This window comes from Hevea brasiliensis, chromosome 8 (assembly GCF_030052815.1).
Source record: "Hevea brasiliensis isolate MT/VB/25A 57/8 chromosome 8, ASM3005281v1, whole genome shotgun sequence".
Lineage (NCBI taxonomy): Eukaryota > Viridiplantae > Streptophyta > Magnoliopsida > Malpighiales > Euphorbiaceae > Hevea > Hevea brasiliensis.
In genome coordinates, this window is record NC_079500.1 from 79821457 (window position 1) to 79844150 (window position 22694).

General features: G+C 37.0%; 1 protein-coding gene across 1 annotated transcript in view; it reads right to left on the bottom strand.

Moving 5' to 3' along the window:
• Nucleotides 1-201: 201 nt before the first annotated feature.
• Nucleotides 202-22694, bottom strand: part of LOC110657662 (exocyst complex component EXO70A1) — a 65393-nt gene continuing 42900 nt past the window's right edge. The window contains exons 7-12 of the mRNA XM_021814972.2: nt 13224-13429; nt 2602-2802; nt 2331-2430; nt 1465-1574; nt 1204-1350; nt 202-704 (exon numbers count right to left, since the gene is read on the bottom strand). Coding sequence (XP_021670664.2) covers nt 587-704; nt 1204-1350; nt 1465-1574; nt 2331-2430; nt 2602-2802; nt 13224-13429 — 882 coding nt within the window. The 3' untranslated portion in view covers nt 202-586. The remainder of the gene's footprint in view (nt 705-1203; nt 1351-1464; nt 1575-2330; nt 2431-2601; nt 2803-13223; nt 13430-22694) is intronic.

Genomic DNA, 22694 nt, shown 5'->3' on the forward strand with positions numbered 1-22694 from the left:
CCAAACTAGCATTAATACAAGCCATTTACAAACAAAATGAACCTTATAGAAGAGACTAAAGGCGACAATTTTTTTTTTTCAATTTTATTTTTCTAAGTATATTGTCAAATTTGAAAGGGAGAAAAAGTCAAGAACAAAGTCTATTCCTGCTCAGGTCTTATAAATTGCATGATACATTTTGTCACCATGATGCACTGAAAGTACAGAAGAAAAAGTCCATATTGTCTATAGAATGGAAGAAAAATAGTTTAGATTACAAAAACATACACATAGCACCACCACTGGCAAACTATGGTCAAGATAGCTGCCTTATTTTTCTTCTCAAACTACCTAGGAAAAAAACAGACAATAAGACAAACCAATTTTTTTTTCTTTTAAGCATACACATCGCAGAGCCTTTACAATCAACGGCTAGTACCGATTGACAAGTCACCATAACACCACAGTTGCCATCACCCACTGCCACCTTATAACGGGAATGCCACCTCGAGTGAAGGAACCGAACCAGTTTTAACTTACCAGACGGAGTGATGCAATGGTTCAGAACAAAGTCAACTATTGCACTATCCTTCATTAGAGATCAAATCTATCGCCTCGGTTCATTTAAGGTCTTCCCCTCGAAAAATTCACCTAACATCCTTTCCAGATCTTCTGCCGAATACTTAATGTACTTCTGGGGGTTCTTCCCGTTCTCAACTAGAAGCCTGCCATGCAAGGGAAAAGAATACGAGGCCAATTAATAGAAAGTTAGATGCCATTGGTTTTTGCCAAGGGATTTTAGAAATTACTCTATCCTAAAGATATCATGTGTAGAGGCAGCACTAGCACCTTGAAACTAACTAGGTAAGGACCATACAGGGGTAAAGAAACCAATCATGTTTTATTTATTTTTTTTAATTAAAATAAAAAGAAGAAATATCAATGATATCAAGGGTCCACCCATGCTTCGAAGATTGGGAGACCTGATAAGAGAGAAAGAGGGAGAGAGAGAGAGAGAGAGAGAGGAAATCAACAAGGTACTAGTAATAGCCAAGCAAAACAATCTGAATCCTGCAGCACTAGTTGAGCCAACTGCCACATAGAATCCCTTACACCATTATCCGAACAAATCAAAACTTGAGTTTGATAAATTTTCCCCCTCTTCTTTCTTCTATAAGAAGCATATGCATCTCTAGATAAGCTAAAAATGATAAGAAAACATACCCAAAACGTTTCACAAAAGATCTGTAGGCAGGTAACAAGACTTCAGCAACTGCAAGCCTTAGTGACTCTCGCAACTCAGTGTCAGGAACAGTCCACTGAGATTGTTTCTGGTGAAGCTCCTCAAATTGCATATTGAAAGTCTTGAACCTGATAATATAGCACACTTCTCCATTAAGGTCAAGAAAGTTCCAACAAGAATAATGAGGAAATGACAATAACGAAACAAGAAATTGTGTTTCAAGAACACAAGTTGATGTTGACCTGTCTTTAACCAATCCTCTTGAAGCTCCACTTCCACTTCCTCCCTCACCAGGTACTTGACTACCACCCCCAGAAGAGGTTAGGCCTTGTGCAGAGAGACATTGAAGAATCTGAAAGCACAATATTTAATAAGCCAAAGAATAAGTTCTTTTACATATAGACATCTTCACAGATTATGCAAAAGCTTCTAATTGCTTCGAACAATTTATTTTTTCTTCTGATGATCATAAGAGGGGGATTGGAGCTTTTAACCTCTTCTTAGAGTGAGAGGTGTGTAGCTATCAACTAGGCTACTTAAGCAAGAAATGATCAATAAAACATTAAGTTGAAAAATCATCATTCAAATAATTGAAAATGAATTGCACACAATTTATTCACACTGGCATGAAGAAATCACAGTAACAGTAACCAAGTCACATAACCCCTGACAGGAGAGGAGCCACTTTACACCTAAGACACAAGAAATAATTAAAATAAAGTGCAATAAGGGAAAATAGAAGTCAAATGTTTCAACATTTTTCTTTTTAATGAATATTTTCCTTTTTGCTCAAACTTTCATGCTAATTTAATGTTATAGCTCCTCTAATTTATTGACATGCATCATCAATTCATCATACTGTCTATCTGCAGCTTCAAGGTCAATTTAAACATTGTTAACTTCAGTTTTGTCTAGTATTCTAAAGTTTCTAGCATATCAAATAAATCAACTTAATAACTTTGACACCCCAAGTGGCTTACTACTTTCATTTTTAACTACCTCAACTGACAAACATAAAATTCTCAGAATAGGTAACATAAACAAAAGCTACAAATTAGGATTTGTTTGTTATCTAGTTGTTTTCATTTCTGGGTAATTAGAAGAAAACCTTTGCCCAAGCATTCCTTTTGTACTGATTTGCATATTGCTGCACAATCCTTCTGTGTCTTTGGACCCAATCATCCCCTAACAAGTCCTTGGCTTCAGATCTGGAAACAAACATTAGAAGCATCAACAAGAGCAGAAGGAGAGGAAAGAGAGAAAAAGGAAAGGAGGGATGGGGGTGTGTGTTGGTGGAGGGGGAAGAGAGTGTGGTGGGTGGGTGGTGGAGAGGTGGAAGAGTTAAGAGGATTCTGAGAATATTAACATTAGTTAGATACCTGCGCACAGATCTGACCATGTAGTGAATATTGTTCATAAGAAACAAGTACGTCAAAGCTGGATCTTTATACTGCTTAGATTTCCCATCAAGATTAGTTTGAAGAGCCTGCATTATTCGCATTGTCACAGAAGCTAATTGCGAATTTGATTCAGCTCCGCTTTCAAATTCTTGGAAGAGTTGTTCCAAGGTTGATTGGTAGCTGCATGAGTTTAGCAAGTCATTTCATGTCAATATGTGAATATAACTAATGTTAAATCTCCCCAAAGATGATATGTGAACTAAAAAAATGACTGAGGAAGGAGGAATATATTGCTTGATGTAAATACTTATTTCATTCTGCCACTGAAAAAAAAAATGATGGCCTACTATGTCGATAGGGTGGGCTAGCTTAACTATTTATACTTTTAAGTTGAATACCATACAACAATAAATACAAACAAGTGGAACTGACAAAGTTACCACATAAATAAAAAAATACAGTGTGAAATAAATGCAGAAATTGTCACCAAAGTATTTATAGGTCTAATGTTAGAATCCCTCAATCAGTGTAAATCCCTTAATCAGTGTAAATTAGCTGTAAATTATAATATAATTAGAAATCATTGTATTTATTGGCTATTATTAGTTTCCTAGTTAGTCCTAACCTTTATATATAAATTAAAATGCTTGTAAATCATTTAAGTATGAAGGAATATAAAAGAAAAATTTTCAAATTCTCTATTTTTCTACATGGTATCAGAGCAGTGCCAAAATTTATTAGCGTGAACAGTGTAGTTCTAGGTAATTTTTTTTTTGTCAAGCTTCTATGTCGTTCTAGGAAGGGAGTCACCACCCACTTGAGGAGGAAGGATACCAACCGATCGACCTACGCCCGGAGTCCCGCCGCAATCTGGTGAAGCGCGTGAGCTCACGCGCCTCCAGAAGTCTCGCGTCATTCTTCACGCACCGACGCATGCACCCTTTTTTTTCAGTGATTTCTCCGACCGTGCCTCTTGCCAATAACCTTCCCTGTCCGACGCGCCTCTGACCAACGTGTTTTCACACCTAGTTTGCACTTCTTTTTTTTTTTGATACCTTCTGTTGCCCAGTTTCTTGCTTTCTGTCTCAGTACCTATTTATTTAATTGAAAATGACTAATGAAAAAAAGAAAACCTCTGAAACAAAGGCTGGATTTGTTGGTGATAATCCCTCCTTACAAATTAATCCTGTAAAGTTGGATGGAACTAATTATTTGGCATGGTCTAGATCTTGTTTACTGTTCATTTAGGCTAGAGGATTGCGGGGGTATATCACTAGAAATAGAAAAAAGCCAGAAAGTACTAGTTCTACTTACAGCCAGTGGAGTCGGAGAACTCTCTTGTTGTCATGGCTCATCAATTCTATGCAACCTCATATAACTCGTGGTATTTACCATTGGACAGTGCCGCTACCATTTGGAGTGCTGTTTCTCAGACTTATTCTCAAGTTGGGAATGATGCACGAGTTTATGAGCTTAGGAACAAGGTTCATGGAATGAAACAAGGCAAGTTGACTGTTGCTCAGTATTATGCAGAACTGAGTGGTCTATGGCAAGAGTGGATTTCTATCAGGACTTTCAGGCTTCATGTCTAGCTAATGCAGTTAAGTTCCACAAATTGGTTGAGAATGAGCGCATATATGATTTTCTTGCTGGGCTAAATGTGGAGTATGATCAGATTCAAGTCCAAGTGCTTAGTAAGATTCCTTTGCCCACCTTAAGGTAGACATACTCTTATGTTCTGTAAGAGGAGAGCAGAAGGAGTGTCATGATCAATTCTACAGCTATTGATAAGGCTGAGCTGGCTGCTAACTTCTTACGAGAACAATCATATGGTCCATCAGATAAGAATCACTTGCATTGTGACTTCTGTGGGAAATCTCGGCACACCAAAGAACAATATTGAAAGTTGCACGGCCACCCAACTAAAGGGCGTAGAAGAAAAAGGATGGGCTCTGCTAGATCACAAGCAAATGCATCTGAGGCTGTGAGTGTTTCTGAAGATACTGCTATCACTGGGATGTTTTCCAATAAAGAGGTACAGACTCTGAGATAATTCCTATCACAGCTTGAATCACAATCCACTACAGTTGCCTCTTCTAACTTCGTCAACTCAGGTAATATTTATCTTGTCAATCATAATAATTCATTTTGAGTTATAGATTCATTTTGAGTTATAGATTCTGGAGCAAACAAACATATGACAGACTCTTCGAATAAATTCATATCCTATTCTCCATGTTCAGGCAAAAAAAAAGTCCACATTGTAGATGGATTCTTATCTAATGATTCTGAAACAGGTTCTGTTAAATGCACTCCTACTATAAGTCTTAGTTTTGTCTTACGTGTGCCTAGCTTTTCTATTAACCTGTTGTCTGTCAGTTCTATCACAAAAGCTTTCAACTGCAAAATTGAATTTTTTTTCCCACACTGTGTGTTTCAAGAGTTGATAACAGGAAGAACGATTGGCAGTTGTAGACTGCAAGATGGGCTATATCTATTGAATGATTATGTTGATCAGGCCATGTTGGGACAGTCTGTGGGTGCTGAGGAAGAAATTATTCAGTGGCATAGGAGACTTGGACATCCTTCATTTACTGTTTTAGAGAAACTTTATCCTCTGTTGTTTAAGCAATGCAAAACTGAGTTTGCCAAACATACTAGACAATCTTATCCTGCAATAAATAATAAGGCTTCAGTTCCTTTTATGACTATCCATTCTTAAGCGTGGGGGGCTACTCAAACTGTGTCTTTATCAGGTTATAGATAGTTTGTGACCTTAATTGATTGTTGCAGTAGGTTAACTTGGGTATATCTAATGAAAGGGGAAAATGAAGTATTTTCATGTTTTCAGCAGTTTCACAAAATGATTAGTACCCAATTTGATGCTCATGTTAAAATACTGAGAACTGATAATGACACAGAGTATATGAATGGAGTTTTTCAGAAATATTTGAAGTCACACGGAATTTTGCATCAGACTAGTTGTATTAACACTAGTGCTCAAAATAGAGTGTCTGAGAGAAAAAATAAACATTTACTTGAGGTTGCTAGGTCTCTTATATTTACAATGAATATTCACAAGCCTTACTGGGGGGATACAATTCTTTCTGCTGCATACCTTATTAACAGGATGTCATTCCGAACTTTGGAGTTTAAGAGTCCTTTAGAGGTTTTGCAAGGTAAAAATTTATATACTGTTCCTCCAAAGGTCTTTGGTTGTGTTTGTTTTGTTCATCGGCCTAAGAGGAGGAAGTTAGAACCTCGAGCCCTCAAGTGTATCTTTGTTGGTTATTCCAGTACTCAGAAAGGGTATAAGTGTTACTACCCTCCTACATGTAAATATTTTGTAAGTATGGATGTTACTTTTAGGAAATCTAAATCTCTTATTTCCTTCCACCTCTTCAGGGGGAGCATAGGAAGGAAGAAGAGGTGTCTTTCCCTTTCCCTTCTTCTTTGTGCTCTCCCAACTTTCAACTTCAAAGGGAAAATCTGAGTCTAAAACCTATACCTAATAATGATACTCCAAGGGAGTCACCTAAATCTTGAGGGAGACTGAATGGACCAGATTTGAGAATCTATACTCAGCGGAACAAGACAGATACAGCCATCGAGCAGGAGACTGCTGATCAACCGGAATCTCTGGATTTAATTCATGAACATCCTGAGGTATGTAATGAGTCTCCTTTGGTTCTTAAAGAGTCTAATTTAAATTCTCAGTGTACTCTTCCTTCTTCTAATAATGATCTTTATATTCCTATTGCTCTCAGAAAAGATGTTAGAACATGTACTAAACATCCCATCTCTAACTTCATTTCCTATGATTCTTTGTCTCCATCCTATAGAGCATTTCTATTATCTGTTTCCTCTGTTTCTATTCCGCATGATTGGAAGAAAGCATGTCTTGATCTAAAATGGAAGGAGCAAGAGACTGCTGATCAACCGGAATCTCTGGATTTAATTCATGAACATCCTGAGGTATGTAATGAGTCTCCTTTGGTTCTTAAAGAGTCTAATTTAAATTCTCAGTGTACTCTTCCTTCTTCTAATAATGATCTTTATATTCCTATTGCTCTCAGAAAAGATGTTAGAACATGTACTAAACATCCCATCTCTAACTTCATTTCCTATGATTCTTTGTCTCCATCCTATAGAGCATTTCTATTGTCTATTTCCTCTGTTTCTATTCCGCATGATTGGAAGAAAGCATGTCTTGATCTAAAATGGAAGGCAGCCATGGTAGAAGAGATGAAAGCTCTAGCAAATAATGAGACATTGGAACTTGTTACTCTTCCACCGGGGAAAAAACCAGTTGGATGCAAGTGAGTGTTCACTGTGAAACATAGAGCAGATGGTTCAATTGAAAGGTATAAGGCTAGGCTGGTAGCAAAAGGCTTCACACAAACGTATGGGGTAGATTACCAAGAAATGTTTGCTCCTGTTACTAAAATGAATACCATCAGAATTTTACTATCATGTGGAGTAAATCTTGAGTGGGATTTGCTGCAGTTTGATGTAAAAAATGTCTTTCTACATAGTGATTTGGAAGAAGTATTTATGAAAATCCCTCCAGAGTTTGAGAATGGGAAGACCAAAGGAAAAATTTGCAGATTGAAGAAAGCATTGTATGGTTTAAAGCAGTCACCTAGGGCATGGTTTAACAAGTTTAGTAAGCCTATGGTTTCTTTTGGATAATGCCAAAGCAATGCTGATCACACCTTGTTTACAAAACACTAAAGGGATAAGATTACTCTGCTTATTGTCTATGTGGATGATATTGTGGTAACTAGTGATGATAGGGAAGAAATACTTCATCTAAAGAAACAACTAACACAGGAGTTTGAAATCAAAGATTTGGGAAGGCTAAAGTACTTTCTTGGAATAGAGGTTGCCAGATCAAATAAAGGAATCTTTATTTCTCAAAGGAAGTACATACTAGATCTGTTGAAGGAAATAGGAATGCTAAGTTGTAAACCAGCAGAGTCTCCCATTGAGGCAAATCACAAATTGCAAGCTGGAGTTGGGGAATCCGTGGATATTGGGAGATATCTGAGGTTGATTGGCAAACTGATTTACCTTTCGCATACCCGACCAGATATAGCATATGCAGTGGGTCTAGTGAGTCGGTATATGCATGATCCTTGTGAACCTCATTTGGAGGCTATTTTCCACATCTTGCGATACTTAAAATCTGCACCTGAGAAAGGAGTTCTTTTCTCAAAGCATGGCCATATTCAGATTAAGGCCTTTACAGATGCAGATTGGGGTGGATCTCTTGATAATAGGAGATCGACATCTAGTTACTGTACTTTTGTTAGTGGTAATCTAGTCACTTGGAGAAGCAAGAGCAAAATGTGACAGCAAGAGCAAAATGTGACAGCTAGATCCAGTGCAGAGGCTGAGTTTAGAGCAATGGCTCAAGATATTTGTGAACTATTATAGTTACGAAAGTTGATGGAGGAATTAAAATTACTGGAAACTAGTGGTTTGTCGCTGTTCTGTGATAACAAAGCTGCCATCAGTATAGTTCACAATCCAGTTCAGCATGATCGGACCAAGCATATAGAGATTGACAGATACTTAATAAAAGAAAATGTTATCAATGGTTCCTTAAGTATCTCTTACGTAGGGTCGAAAGACCAGTTAGCTGATGTATTCACTAAGGGATTAAGTTGTAAGGGGTTCATACCCTAGTTTGCAAGTTGAGCATGTACAACATACATGAACCAACTTGAGGGGGAGTGTTAGAATCCCTCAATTAGTGTAAATCCCTTAATCAGTGTAAATTAGCCATAAATTAAAATATAATTAGGAACCATTGTATTTATTTGCAAGTTGAGCATGTCCAACATACATGAACCAACTTGAGGGGGGAGTGTTAGAATCCCTCAATTAGTGTAAATCCCTTAATCAGTGTAAATTAGCCATAAATTAGAATATAATTAGGAATCATTGCATTTATTAGCTATTATTAGTTTTCTAGTTAGTCCTAACCTTTGTATATAAATTAAAATACTTATAAATCATTTGAATATGAAGAAATATAAAAGAAAATTTTTCAAATTCTCTGTTTTTCTATATCTAATTTTACTACAAATTTTATTAACCGTGCAACATAAATTCAGGCCAAAACAACTGTTGCGGAAATTTATCCGCCAATTATTCCTCATCTATAAAGATTAATGATAACTCTGCCTAAGTAGTATGTGTTTAGCTGATCTCAATCCCGGATAAAGAATAAGGGTTGCGATGGGTGACAACTAGCGTAAAAATTTCGTCACACCTTATGATATGGATTCAAATGATATAAACGTTGAGGCGTCCTCTACTTACAACGCGATATATCGGAGCTCGAGTGTAATGAGAAATATGCAAGGATATAAGGCGTTCACCGAAAGCGATGTGCCATGCCGGCGCCCGAGTGTGATGTTAAACGAGCAAGGGTTCCCACATCATGGACGGGTGTGGATAAAGAAGTTAGTCCATATGACAGATAGTAGAACAGATAGTGGAACAGAACACAAGATAGGCATAGAGAGCAATAGAAGATTTCATAGAAGGAGATCAATTAGGAAGTAACAGGATAGGAGGAGAATCAGAATTATTACTTAGAATGTTGGATCACTTACAAGAAAATTAATGGAGCTTGTGGATACCTTAGAAAGGAGAAAGGTGAATATTGCTTGCATTCAGGAGACTAAATGGATAGGAGAAAAAAGTAAGGCAGTAGGTAATTCAGGGTACAAACTGTGGTTTACCGGAAAGGAGAGGAACAAGAACGGAGTGGGCATAATCATAGACAGGACATTAAAAGATGTTGTAATAGCTGAGAAAAGAGTAGGAGTAAGGGTGAGCAGATTTCGATTTAAACCCAAAAACCGAACCGAATCAAGTCAACTCAATTTAATCGGTTTGATTTTACAATTTAATCGATTTGATTCAGTTTTATATTATAAAAATTTCAGTTATTTCGGTTCGGTTCGGTTCGGTTTTAAAGAGAAAAAATCGATTAAACCGAACTGAACTAAATAGTAATTTTAAATATTCAAATCGAACCAAATCGATTTTTGAATTGATTTATTTTTATAGGGAATTTATGAATTATATTTAATTTTATATATAAAAATTATTTAATTTCATTGATTAATGTTTAATAGGTTCAAACCAAAGTCAAAATTAGACCAAATAACTTAAAAATCAAGTCTAAATTAAAAATCAAAACCGATCGGTTTAAACCGAACTGAACCAAAATAGAACAGTTCAGTTCGATTCGATTTTTCATTCATTTTAGTTCGATTCGGTTTCTAAAATATGTAATTCGATTTTCATAATTTAATTCAGTTCGGTTTGATTTGAACCGAATGCTCATCCCTAAGTAGGAGATAGAATTATACTAGTAAAGCTAGTACTAGAAGGAGAAACAATAAATGTAGTTAGTGCTTATGCCCCACAAATAGGACTAGATAGTGAGAGTAAACAAAGATTTTGAGAAGATATGGATGATCTAATGCAAAGCATACCGAATGAAGAGAAAATTTTCATCAGTGGAGATTTGAATAAACATGTAGGAAGTGATAGGCTAGGTTATAAGAATATTCATAGAGGTTTTGATTTTAGCAACCGAAATGAGGAGGGAAAAAGCATCATGGATTTTACTACGGTATACGACCTAATACTAGCAAATACCTACTTTATAAAAAGAGTCACATTTAGTGACTTTCAAAAGTGGACAACATAGAAGCCAAATTGACTTCCTCTTAACCAAGAAGACTAGCTCTATGCAAGGATTGCAAGATCATTCCGAGAGAGGCTTTAACAAGTCAACATCGGTTAGTGGTCTTGGATGTCAAGTTTAGCAACAATTCAAGTAAGGTTAGAAGAAATAGTGTAGCTCAAACAAAGTGGTTGGAGTTCAAAGGAGTAAAGCAAGTGAAATTCAAAAATGAGTTTCTCGAGTCCAAGGCATGAAAGCTAGATGTGGAGGCCAATGCTATGTGGATACAGATGGCATCAAAGATTAGAAAAGTAGCTAGAAAAGTACTCGGAGAGTCTAGAGGACATGGACCACCCTCAAAAGATAGATAATGATGGAATGAGGAAGTACAAAAGGCAGTGAAGAGAAAGAGGGAATGGTATAAGAAATTACCTAAGTGTGATAATAATGGGGCATATGAACAGTACAAAAGCCTTTGAAAAGTTATATGAGAAACTTTGAACTAAAGAAGTGAAGAATTATAGATTAGCAAAGAGAAAAGAAAAGAAATGTCAAGATCTCAATCAAGTTAGGTGCATTAAGGATAAAGAAGGAAAAATGTTGGTGAAAAATTAAGACATTAAAGAAATATGGAGAAATTATTTTGATGAACTCTTCAATAATAGTCAAAATGATAATAGCGTGAATATAGACTACAGAGCAATAGAAAAGAATATGAATTATATTAGAAAGATTAGATCTTCAGAAGTAAAAAAAGCACTTAAGAGAATGAAAGTGAGTAAAGCCTGTGAATCCGATAGAATACCAATTGAAGTGTGAAAGTGTTTGGGAGATATGAGAATGGCATAGTTAACTAAATTGTTGAATAAGATTACAAACTCAAAAAAAATGTCTGATGAATGGAGGAGTATTTTAGTACCTATTTTTAAAAATAAAGAAGACATACAGAGTTGCTCAAACTATAGGGGAATTAAATTCATGAGCCATACTATAAAGTTATGGGAGAGAGTTGTGAAACGTCAACTGCGTCATGACACTTCTATCTCTCCCAATCAATTTGGCTTCATGTCCGATCGTTTAACTATGGAAGCGATCTTTCTCATTAGAAGCTTAATGGAGAAATATAGAGATGCGAAGAAAGATCTACACATAATTTTTATCGATTTGGAGAAGACTTATGATAGTGTTGCAAGAGATATCTTATGAAGAGTGTTACAACAAAAGAGAGTATCTATTAGGTACATACAAATGTTGAAAGACATGTATGAAGGAACAACTACTATTGTGCGCACAGTGAGAGGAGAAATAAGAGATTTTTCTATCTCAGTTGGATTACACCAAGATTCAGTTGTAAGCCCTTACCTTTTTACATTAGTTTTAGATTAATTGACGAAACATGTACAAGAGAGTACCCCTTAGATCATGATGTTTGCGGATGATATAGTTCTGATAGATGAAACGCGAGAATGAGTCAATAGAAAGCCAGAGCTTTGGAAAAGTACTATAGAGTCAAAGGGCTTTAAGTTAAATAGAACGAAGACAAAATACATACATTGCAAGTTCAGTGAAGGCCGAACTGATGATAGGGAAGGAGTTAGTTTGGATGGAGTGGTACTGCCCCAAAGTAATCACTTTAAATATCTCGGCTCAATCCTTCAAGTAGATGGGGAATGTGAAGAAGATGTTAGTCATAGGATTAAAGCCGGATGGTTGAAGTAGAGAAGTGCCACGGGAGTTTTATGTGATCGCAAGATTCCTAATAAGTTGAAAGGAAAATTTTATCGTACAGCCATACGACCGGCCATATTATATGGCAGTGACACTAAAGGAGTCGCATGTGTCTAAGATAAGAGTTGTAGAGATGAGAATGTTAAGGTGTATGAGTGACTACACTAGACTAGATAAAATCCGTAATGAGAGTATTAGAGAAAATGTAGGAGTAGTGCCAATTGAAAATAAGTTCAAAGAAGAGAGATTGAGGTGGTTTGGTCATGTGAAGCGTAGATATATGAAGGCTCCAGTTAGACAAGTAGAACACATTAGGTGGATAGAAAGAAAAGAAGGAATAGGCCTAAACTGACTTGGAAGAGAGTATACAACATGACCTAGAAGCATTGCACATTTCCAAGAATTTAACCCAAAATCGTTTAGAGTAGAGAAAAAGAATTCAAATAGTCGACCTCAAATTTTTGGAATAAAGACTTAGTTGAGTTGAGTTGAATTGAGTATAAAGATTCAGGATGATTCTATCATTCAGTTCACATTACAAGTTTCATACCACTAAAATTTCTAGTTTTACACTTACAGCGAGAAATATTTCTCATAACTTTCATATCTTGAGATATCTCAATAATAGATAAACAACCAATCTTCTCTTTGCTCAATTTGGTTCTGCTATTGCTACAGAAAACAATACAAAAGAATAAAGAAATTTGATTTTTTAGGAACCTTTTTTGTGCAAGTTTATTAAGCCTTCATGTTTCATTCTCCAAATCTATACCATTTCCTTCTGCATATACCATTTGAAAATGCTGGGGGTACCCTCTCAGGTAAAGACTTCTGCTTGGTACAATTCTTGGTACCTACTGCAAGCACGGAGGCCAAATAGAAACAACTTGAAATTACAAGATTCGTGATCTTTTTTTTTTTTTTTTGGTATCGTTTAATTATTATTCATATGAAATATTTAAAACAGGAGGATCATTATCTATCCTTGCAATTATTTCAAATCTTCTATCATGATTTTAAAAAGACATGTTCATTTAACAGGTTCCCAGAGTATTTGTCAATGGCCAGATAACTATTAAGAGATGGGGAACCATATCACATGCATCAAGAAATTAGTGTTATACATGGGCTGAGGATTGAAAGCATTATCAGCTGAACTTACTCAAAGAGAAACTTCACATAGTTAATCACATAGCTTGTCAAAGGATGAACAGTTCCATCCAATACAGCAGTTTTTGTTGCATCTTTTTCAACTGCTTCTTCAAAATCACCAAATGTTTCTTGAGCAGTTTGTGCGAGCCGTTTAGTCAAACCAAATGTAGATTCCCTAATTTCAGTGCAAGCTTTACCGTTGAAAACTGCCTCAATCTACAAAAGGATACAAATTCCAAATAAATATATACCCTGCCGTACATTTTGAATCCCTGTTCCGAACAAAATAATCATCCTGAAGATAGCTTAGGCTCAAATACTTACCTACACATGGTGAGACATGTCATGGGTCATATAGTTTGCATTCACAATATTATTCAAACATAAATGCATATAGGAAATCAACGTGTGAGGTGAAAATATAATATGAATGGTTGACTCACCTTGCCCAAACTTAAAGAGAAAAATATCCAGCAAAATTAATCTAAAACTAGCGTAAAAGTAAATGGCTATACTCAATTCAACTACTGTTTCCTCATTCAACTCTATTTAGAATAACATCTTCAAAAAGATTTAGAGATACAAAATAATTTATCAATACTCCCATGTTATCCTAGGTCTACCCCTCGCTTTCTTATCTCCGACAACTTCAATGTACTCAACCTTCTGTACTGATGCATTTGTTGGTCTACAATAAACATACCAAAACCATCTTGTTATGGAAAGTCAATCATTATTTTATTTTTTTGTATATTCTATATTATGTATTCCTATTTAGGATTTCTTATTTAGGATTTCTTCCTAATTAGTAAAACACAATTATAGGAATCAATTGTATATATATACCCATGTACAGATTAATTGAAATTAAGGAGAATCATCTCTTTCTACATGGTATCAGAGCAGGTCCTCTATCTAGGGTGACTATTTGTTCTCACCACCCAGCTCAGGAGAGACCTTGACCGCCGACTGGCCGTTTCGACTCCGATCAATATCGCCGGCGTCACCTTAACCCCCTGATTCTACCACTGTGTGCGGTTGCCTGATCCAGTATACCATTAAAGGGCTTCTGAGGTTTGGCTCTCAGACCCTATTTTGGTATTTGCTTAATTTGTGATTTTGGGTTATTTTGCTGTTGTAAGCACTTTGGATTAGCGTTTTGGTTAGTTTTCTTTGTCTCAACAAATGGTAGAAAATAAGAATGTTATTTCTGATGTGATTCCGGTGATGACTAAGATCACGGAACACAAACTTAATGGTTCGAATTACTTGGAGTGGAGTAAGACTATTAGGGTCTATTTGCGTAGCATTGATAAGGATGATCACCTTACTAAAGATCCACCTACGGCTGATACATGACAAACTTGGCTAAGGGAGGATGCTCGGTTGTTTTTACAGCTTTGGAACTCGATTCACAGTGAGGTAATTAATTTAATTAATCACTGTGAATTTGTTAAGGAATTGATGGATTACTTAGATTTTTTGTATTCTGGTAAAGGGAGTATCTCCCGTATTTATGATGTTTGTAAGGCATTCTACCGTGCTAAGAAAGAGAATAAGTCTCTCAAGGCTTATTTTATGGATTTTAAACGGGTATATGAGGAACTTAATATATTGTTACCTTTTAATCTTGATGTGAAAGTTCAACAGGCCCAACGGGAGCAACTAGCTGTTATGAGTTTTATTGCAGGCCTCCCTTCAGAGTATGAGATTACTAAATCTCATATTCTCTCCAGTTCTGAGATTTCCTCTTTGCATGAAACGTTTACACGGGTCCTTCGCATAGAGAGTACCCAATCTTCACAGCATGCCAGTAGTGCTCTTATTAACCGTAATCCAAATAATAGAAGAGGAAGTAGAAGAGGAATTACAGGCAACAGAAGTAATTAGCCTAATGGAGAGGCTAGTTATAATCAGGACTCAAGAGGAGCCATTTGTTACTATTGCCATGAGCCTGACCATATAAAATATAATTGTCTGCAACTTCAGAGGAAAAATCAGCGATCACATATGGCAAATATAGCAGAAGAGGATTCTACAGTATCTTCCTCTGAGAAAACTATTTTGGTATCTGCAAAGGATTTTACACAGTTTTCCCAGTATCAGGCATCTCTAAAGCCTACCAGTTCCCCTGTCACTGCAATCGCTGAGTCAGGTAAATCCACTACATGCCTTGTGTCTTCCTCATCCAAATGGGTTATTGATTCTGGTGTGACAGATCACATGACAGGTAATTCTAGTCTTCTATCAGCTTTTCAGTCTAATCTCACTTCCTCTACTGTTACTTTAGTTGATGGTTCCACTTCTTGTGTCATGGGTTCTAGAATTGCAAACCCGACTTCGTCAATTTCTTTGTCATCTGTTTTGTGTCTATTAAAATTCTCTTTTAATCTACTTTCTGTTAGTAAACTTACTCGTACCTAAAATTGTTCTGTTTTCTTTTTTCCTAATCAGTGTTTGTTTTAAGATCTTACGACGAAGCAGATTATTGGTAGAGGACGTGAGTCAGGCGGTCTCTACATTTTGGAAAATCATGTACCGCGGTCGCTTGTTTGCTCCAGTACCTTAATACCTCTTGAAGCTCATTGTAGATTGGGTCATCCTTCTTTGTCAACCATGAAAAAGCTATGTCATCAGTGTCAGTCTTTATCATTACTAAAATGTGAGTCGTGTCAGTTTGCAAAACATCATCATTTGCCTTCTGTGTCTAGAGTCAATAAACGGGCTTCATCCCCTTTTGAGTTAGTTCATTCTGATGTTTGGGTCCTTATTCTGTTACTTCTAAAACTGGATTTCGTTATTTTGTTACTTTTGTTGATGATTACTCTCGTGTTACCTGGTTATATTTAATGAAGAATCGTTCTGAGTTGTTTTCTATCTTTTGTGCCTCAAAATGAAATCAAAACTCAATTTAATATTTCTGTGCGCATATTAAGAAGTGACTGCCAAAGAATACTTTTCAGCACAATTTCAGTCTTATATGACACAAAATGGCATTCTTCATCAGTCTTCCTGTGTGGATACCCCATCCTAAAATGGCGTGGCCGAAAGAAAAAATCGACATCTTCTTGAGGTAACTCGTGCTCTTCTTTTTAAGATGAAAGTTCTTAAACACTTTTGGGCGAAGGCAGTTTCTACGGCATTTTTTTTATCAATCGTATGCCGTCTTCTATCATTAATGGGGATATTCCTTATACTGCTTTGTTTTCTACCAAATCTTTATTCCTTGTTGAACCCCGTATTTTTTGTTGTACCTGTTTTGTGCGTTATGTTCTTCCACAGGTTACTAAATTGGATCCAAAGTCTCTCAAATGTGTCTTCCTTGGGTACTCCCGGCTGCAAAAAGGGTACCGCTGTTTCTTTCCTACTCTTAATAGTTATCTTGTTTCTGCAGATGTCATATTTTTTGAGTCCACTCCATTTTTTCCTCAATCATCTGTGTATGAGAGTCAGGGGGAGAAGGATGATCTCTTAATATATACTGTCCAACCAATGTCTAGTCTTCTCCAACAGCCTGTTCCTTCTGTCTCTAGACCTACTCGACCTCCCGTTGTTCATATTTATTCCAAGATATTGGAGATTCCTGACTCAGATCCTCCACTAGCTATTTCGTTGGGAGATCCTGTACCTCATACTAATCATGATTCTGATCTAGACCTACTCATTTCTCTTCGTAAAAATAAACGTTCATGTACTTACCCTATCTCTTCTTTTATTTCTTATAATCAATTGTCTTCTTGTTCTCGGTGTTTTGTTACTTCTTTAGACTGTTCCTATCCCTAATACTGTTGGTGAGGCACTATCTCATCCTGGCTGGTATGCTGCTATGAAAGAGGAAATGGAGGCTTTAGATGCTAATGGTACATGAGAACTATTGCCTTTGCCCATTGGTAAAAAAGCTATTGGTTGCAAATGGGTATTTACAGTAAAGGTAAATCCTGATGGTTTTGTGGCTAAGTTAAAAGCACGCCTTGTAGCAAAAGGATATGCTCAGACATATGGGATTGATTACTCTGACACTTTTTCTCCTGTAACTAAACTTACTTCTGTTCGCTTGTTTATCTCTTTAGCAGCTACATAAGATTGGTCCCTGCACCAATTAGATATCAAGAATGTTTTCCTTCATGGTGATCTTCGGGAGGAGGTGTATATGGAACAACCACCTGGGTTTATTGCTCAGGGGGGAGTTGGGTAAAGTTTGTAGGCTTCGAAAGTCTTTTTATGGCTTGAAACAAAGTCCTAGGGCCTGGTTTGGGCGATTCAGTGAAGCAGTACAGGAATTTGATATGCAAAAGAGTAAGTGTGATCACTTAGTATTTTATAGGCAAATCTCTCGCGGCTTATTTTATGGATTTTAAACGGGTATATGAGGAACTTAATGTATTGTTACCTTTTAATCCTAATGTGAAAGTTCAGCAGGCCCAACGAGAGCAACTGGCTGTTATGAGTTTTCTTGCAGGCCTCCCTTCAGAGTATGAGACTGCTAAATCTTAGATTCTCTCCAGTTTTGAGATTTACCCTTTGTATGAAACGTTCACACGGGTCCTTCGTACAGCGAGTAGCCAATCTTCACAGCCTGCCAGTAGTGCTCTTATTAGCCGTAATCCAAATAATAGAAGAGGAAGTAGAGGAGAAATTACAGGCAACAGAAATAATCAGCGTAATGAAGAGGCTAGTTCTAATCAGGACTCAAGAGGAGTCATTTGTTATTATTGCCATGAGCCTGGCCATACAAAATATAATTGTCCGCAACTTCAGAGAAAAAATCAGCGATCACAGATGGCAAATATGGCAGCAGAGGATTCTACAGTATCTTCCTCTGAGAAAACTATTTTGGTACCTGCAGAGAATTTTGCACCATTTTCCCAGTATCAGGCATCTCTAAAGCCTACCAGTTCTCCTGTCACTGCGATCGCTGAGTCAGGTAAATCCACTACATGCCTTGTGTCTTCCTCATCCAAATGGATTATTGATTCTGGTGCGACAGATCACATGACAGGTAATTCTAGTCTTCTATCTGCTTTTCAATCTAATCTCACTTCCTCTACTGTTACTTTAGCTGATGGTTCTACTTCTTGTGTCATGGGTTCTAAAACTACGAACCCGACTTCGTCAATTTCGTCTTCTGTTTTATATCTACCAAAATTCTTTTTTAATTTACTTTCGGCTAGTAAACTTACTCGTAACTTAAATTGATCTGTTTCTTTTTTTTCCTGACCAGTGTTTATTTTAGGATCTTACGACGAAGCAGATTATTGATAGATGACGTGAGTCAGGTGGTCTCTACATTCTGGAAAATCATGTACCGCGGTCGCTTGTTTGCTCCAGTACCTTAACACTTCTTGAAGCTCATTGTAGAATGGGTCATCCTTCTTTGTCTACCATGAAGAAGCTGTGTCCTCAATTTCTGTCTTTATCAGTGTAGAAAGAGATGATTCTCATTGATATCAATTAATCTGTACATGGGTATATATATACAATTGATTCCTATAATTGTGTTCTACTAATTAGGAAGAAATCCTAAATAGAAATACAGAATACAAAATGTACAGAGAAATAATATAGTGATTGACTTTCCATAACATAGTGATTGACTTTCCATAACACTCTCCCTCAAGTTGGAGCATAGATATTAATCATACCCAACTTGTTACAAATGTAGTCAATCCTAGCTCCATTCAGAGCTTTTGTGAAAATATCTCCTAACTGCTCTCCAGTTTTGATGTGTCCTGTTGAGATGATCTGTTGTTGAATCTTTTCAAGAATAAAGTGTCAATCAATCTCAATATGTTTGGTCCGCTCATGAAACACCGGATTAGAAGCAATATGAAGAGCAGCTTGATTATCACACCACAATTTCAAAGGCAGGGAGGTCTTAAAACCTGTCTCATCTAGTAATTGAAGTATCCACATTACCTCACATACTGATTGTGCCATGGCTCTGTATTCGGATTCAGCACTAGAACGAGAAACTACACTCTACTTCTTGCTTCTCCAAGACACCAAATTTCCTCCAATAAAAACGCAATATCCAGTAGTTGACCTCCTGTCAACCTTAGATCCAGCCCAATCGGCATCTGAAAAACATTCAACAATCAAATGCCCATGATTACCATATAGCAAACCTCTTCCTGGAGCGCCCTTCAGATAATACAAGATTTGTTCCAAAGCTTCCCAATGAGCAACAGTTGAGGAAGACATAAACTGACTTACCACACTAACGGCATAAGCAATGTCAGGACGAGTGACTGTAAGGTAGTTCAATTTTCTTACCAATCTCCTGTATCTCTCTGGATCTTCAAACAACTCACTATCCCCTGCTAACAATTGTAAAGTTGGAGTCATTGGTGCGCTACAAGGCTTAGCACCTAATTTTCTTGTCTCTGTCAATAGATCGAGGACATATTTTCTTTGAGACAAGAAAATACCTTTCTTACTTCTCATAACTTCGATACCCAAGAAATACTTTAAAAATCCCAAGTCTTTGGTCTGAAACTGAGTTTGGAGGAAGGTTTTAAGAGATGAAATACCTGCAGAGTCACTCCCAGTGATGACAATGTCATCCACATAGATTACCACATAGTATGAGGTATAGGATCTCCCAACGAAGTAGCTGGTGGAGGATCTGAGTCAGGAATCTCCAATCTCCTGGAATAAACATGAACAACGGGAGGTCGAGTAGGTCTAGAGACAGAAGGAACAGGCTGTGGGAGAGGACTAGACATTGGTTGGACAGTATATATTAAGAGATCATCCTCCTCTCCCTGATTCTCATATACAGATGATGGAGGAAAAAATGGAGTGGACTCAAAAAATGTGACATCTGCAGAAATAAAATAACGATTAAGAGTAGGAGAGAAACAACGGTACCCTTTTTGAAGCCGGGAGTACCCAAGGAAGATACATTTGAAAGATTTTGAATCCAATTTAGTAACCTGTGAACGAACATCACGCACAAAACAGGTACAACCAAAAATACGGAGTTCAATAGGGAACAAAGATTTTGTAGGAAACAAAGTAGTATAAGGAATATCCTCATTAAGGACAGAAGACGGCTTACGATTGATAAAAAAACATGCCGTAGAAACTGCATCCGCCCAAAAGTATTTAGGTACTTTCATCTGAAAAAGAAGAGCACGAGTTACCTCAAGAAGATGACGATTTTTTCTTTCGGCCACGCCATTTTGGGATGGGGTATCCACACAGGAAGACTGATGAAGAATGCCATTTTGTGTCATATAAGGCTGAAATTGTGCTGAAAAGTATCCTTTGGCATTGTCACTTCTTAATATGCGCACAGAAATATTAAATTGAGTTTTGATTTCATTACAAAAGGCACAAAAGATAGAAAACAACTCAGAACGATTCTTCATTAAATATAACCAAGTAACACGAGAGTAATCATCAACAAAAGTAACAAAATAACGAAATCCAATTTTAGATGTAACAGAACAAGGACCCCAAACATCAGAATGAACTAACTCAAAAGGAGATGAAGCCCGTTTATTGACTCTAGACACAGAAGGCAAACGATGATGTTTTGCAAACTGACACGACTCACATTCTAATACTGATAAAGATTGAAATTGAGGACACAGCTTCTTCATGGTAAACAAAGAAGGATGACCCAATCTACAATGAGCTTCAAGAGGTGTTAAGGTACTGGAGCAAACAAACGACCGCGGTACATGATTTTCCAGAATGTAGAGACCACCTGACTCGCGTTCTCTACCAATAATCTGCTTCATCGTAAAATCTTGAAACAAACACTGGTCAGGAAAAAAGGAAACAGAACAATTTAAGGTACGAGTAAGTTTACTAACAGAAAGTAGATTGAAAGAGAATTTTGGTAGACACAAAACAGAAGACAAAGAAATTGACGAAGTCGGGTTCGCAGTTCCAGAACCCATGACACAAGAAGTAGAACCATCAGCTAAAGTAACAGTAGAGGAAGTGAGATTAGACAGAAAAGCAGATAGAAGACTAGAATTACCTGTCATATGATCTGTCGCACCAGAATCAATAACTCATTTGGATGAAGAAGACACAAGGCATGTAGTGGATTTACCTGACTCAGCGATCGCAGTGACAGGGGAACTAGTAGGCTTTAGAGATGCATGATACTGGGAAAATTTTGCAAAATCCTCTGCAGATACCAAAATAGTTTTCTCAAAGGAAGATACTGTAGAATTCTCTGCTGCCATATTTGCCATCTGTGATCGCTGGTTTTTTCTCTGAAGTTACGGACAATTATATTTTGTATTGGCAGGCTCATGGCAATAATAACAAATGACTCATCTTGAGTCCTGATTAGAACTAGCCTCTCCATTACGCTGATTACTTCTGTTGCTTGTAATTCCTCCTCTATTTCCTCTTCTATTACCCTGTTGTCCATTTGGATTACGACTAATAAGAGCACTACTGGCAGGCTATGAAGATTGAGTACTCTCTGTACGAAGGACCCGTGTAAACGTTTCATGCAAAGAGGAAATCTCAGAACTGGAGAGAATCTGAGATTTAGCAGTCTCATACTCTGAAGGAAGGCCTGCAAGAAAACTCATAACACCCGATTGCTCCGTTGGGCTCTTTGAACTTTCACATCAGGACTAAAAGGCAACAATACATTAAGTTCCTCATATACCCGTTTAAAATCCATAAAATAAGCCGTGAGAGACTTATCCTCTTTCTCAGCACGGTAGAATGCCTTACAAACATCATAAATACGGGAGATATTCCCTTTACCAGAATACAGAAAATCTAAGTAATCCATCAATTCCTTAACAAATTCACAGTGATTAATTAAACTAATTACCTCACTATGAATCGAGTTCCGAAGCTGCAAAAACAACAGAGCATCCTCCCTTAGCCAAGTTTTTCGTGTATCATCAGTGGGTGGATCTTTAGTAAGGTGATCATCCTTATCAATGCTACGCAAATAGACCCTAACAGTTTTACTCCACTCTAGGTAATTCGAACCATTAAGTTTGTGTTCTGTGATCTTAGTCATCACCGGAATCACATCAGAAATAACATTCTTATTGTCTGCCATTTGTTAAGACAAAGAAAACTAACCGAAACGCTAATCCAAAGTGCTTATAGCAGCAAAATAACCCAAAATCACAAATCAAGCAAATACCGAAATAGGATCTGAGAGCCAAACCTCAAAAGTCCTTTAATGGTTATACTGGATCAGGCAACAGCACACAGTGGTGGAATGAGGGGGTTGAGATGACGTCGGCGATGTTGATCGGGGTTGAAACGGCCGGTCGGCGGCCAAGGTCTCTCCTGAGCTGGGTAGTGAGAACAAATAGTCACCCTAGATTGATGACCTGCTCTGATACCATGTAGAAAGAGATGATTCGCATTGATATCAATTAATCTGTACATGAGTATATATATACAATTGATTCCTATAATTGTGTTCTACTAATTAGGAAGAAATCCTAAATAGGAATACAGAATACAAAATATACAGAGAAAT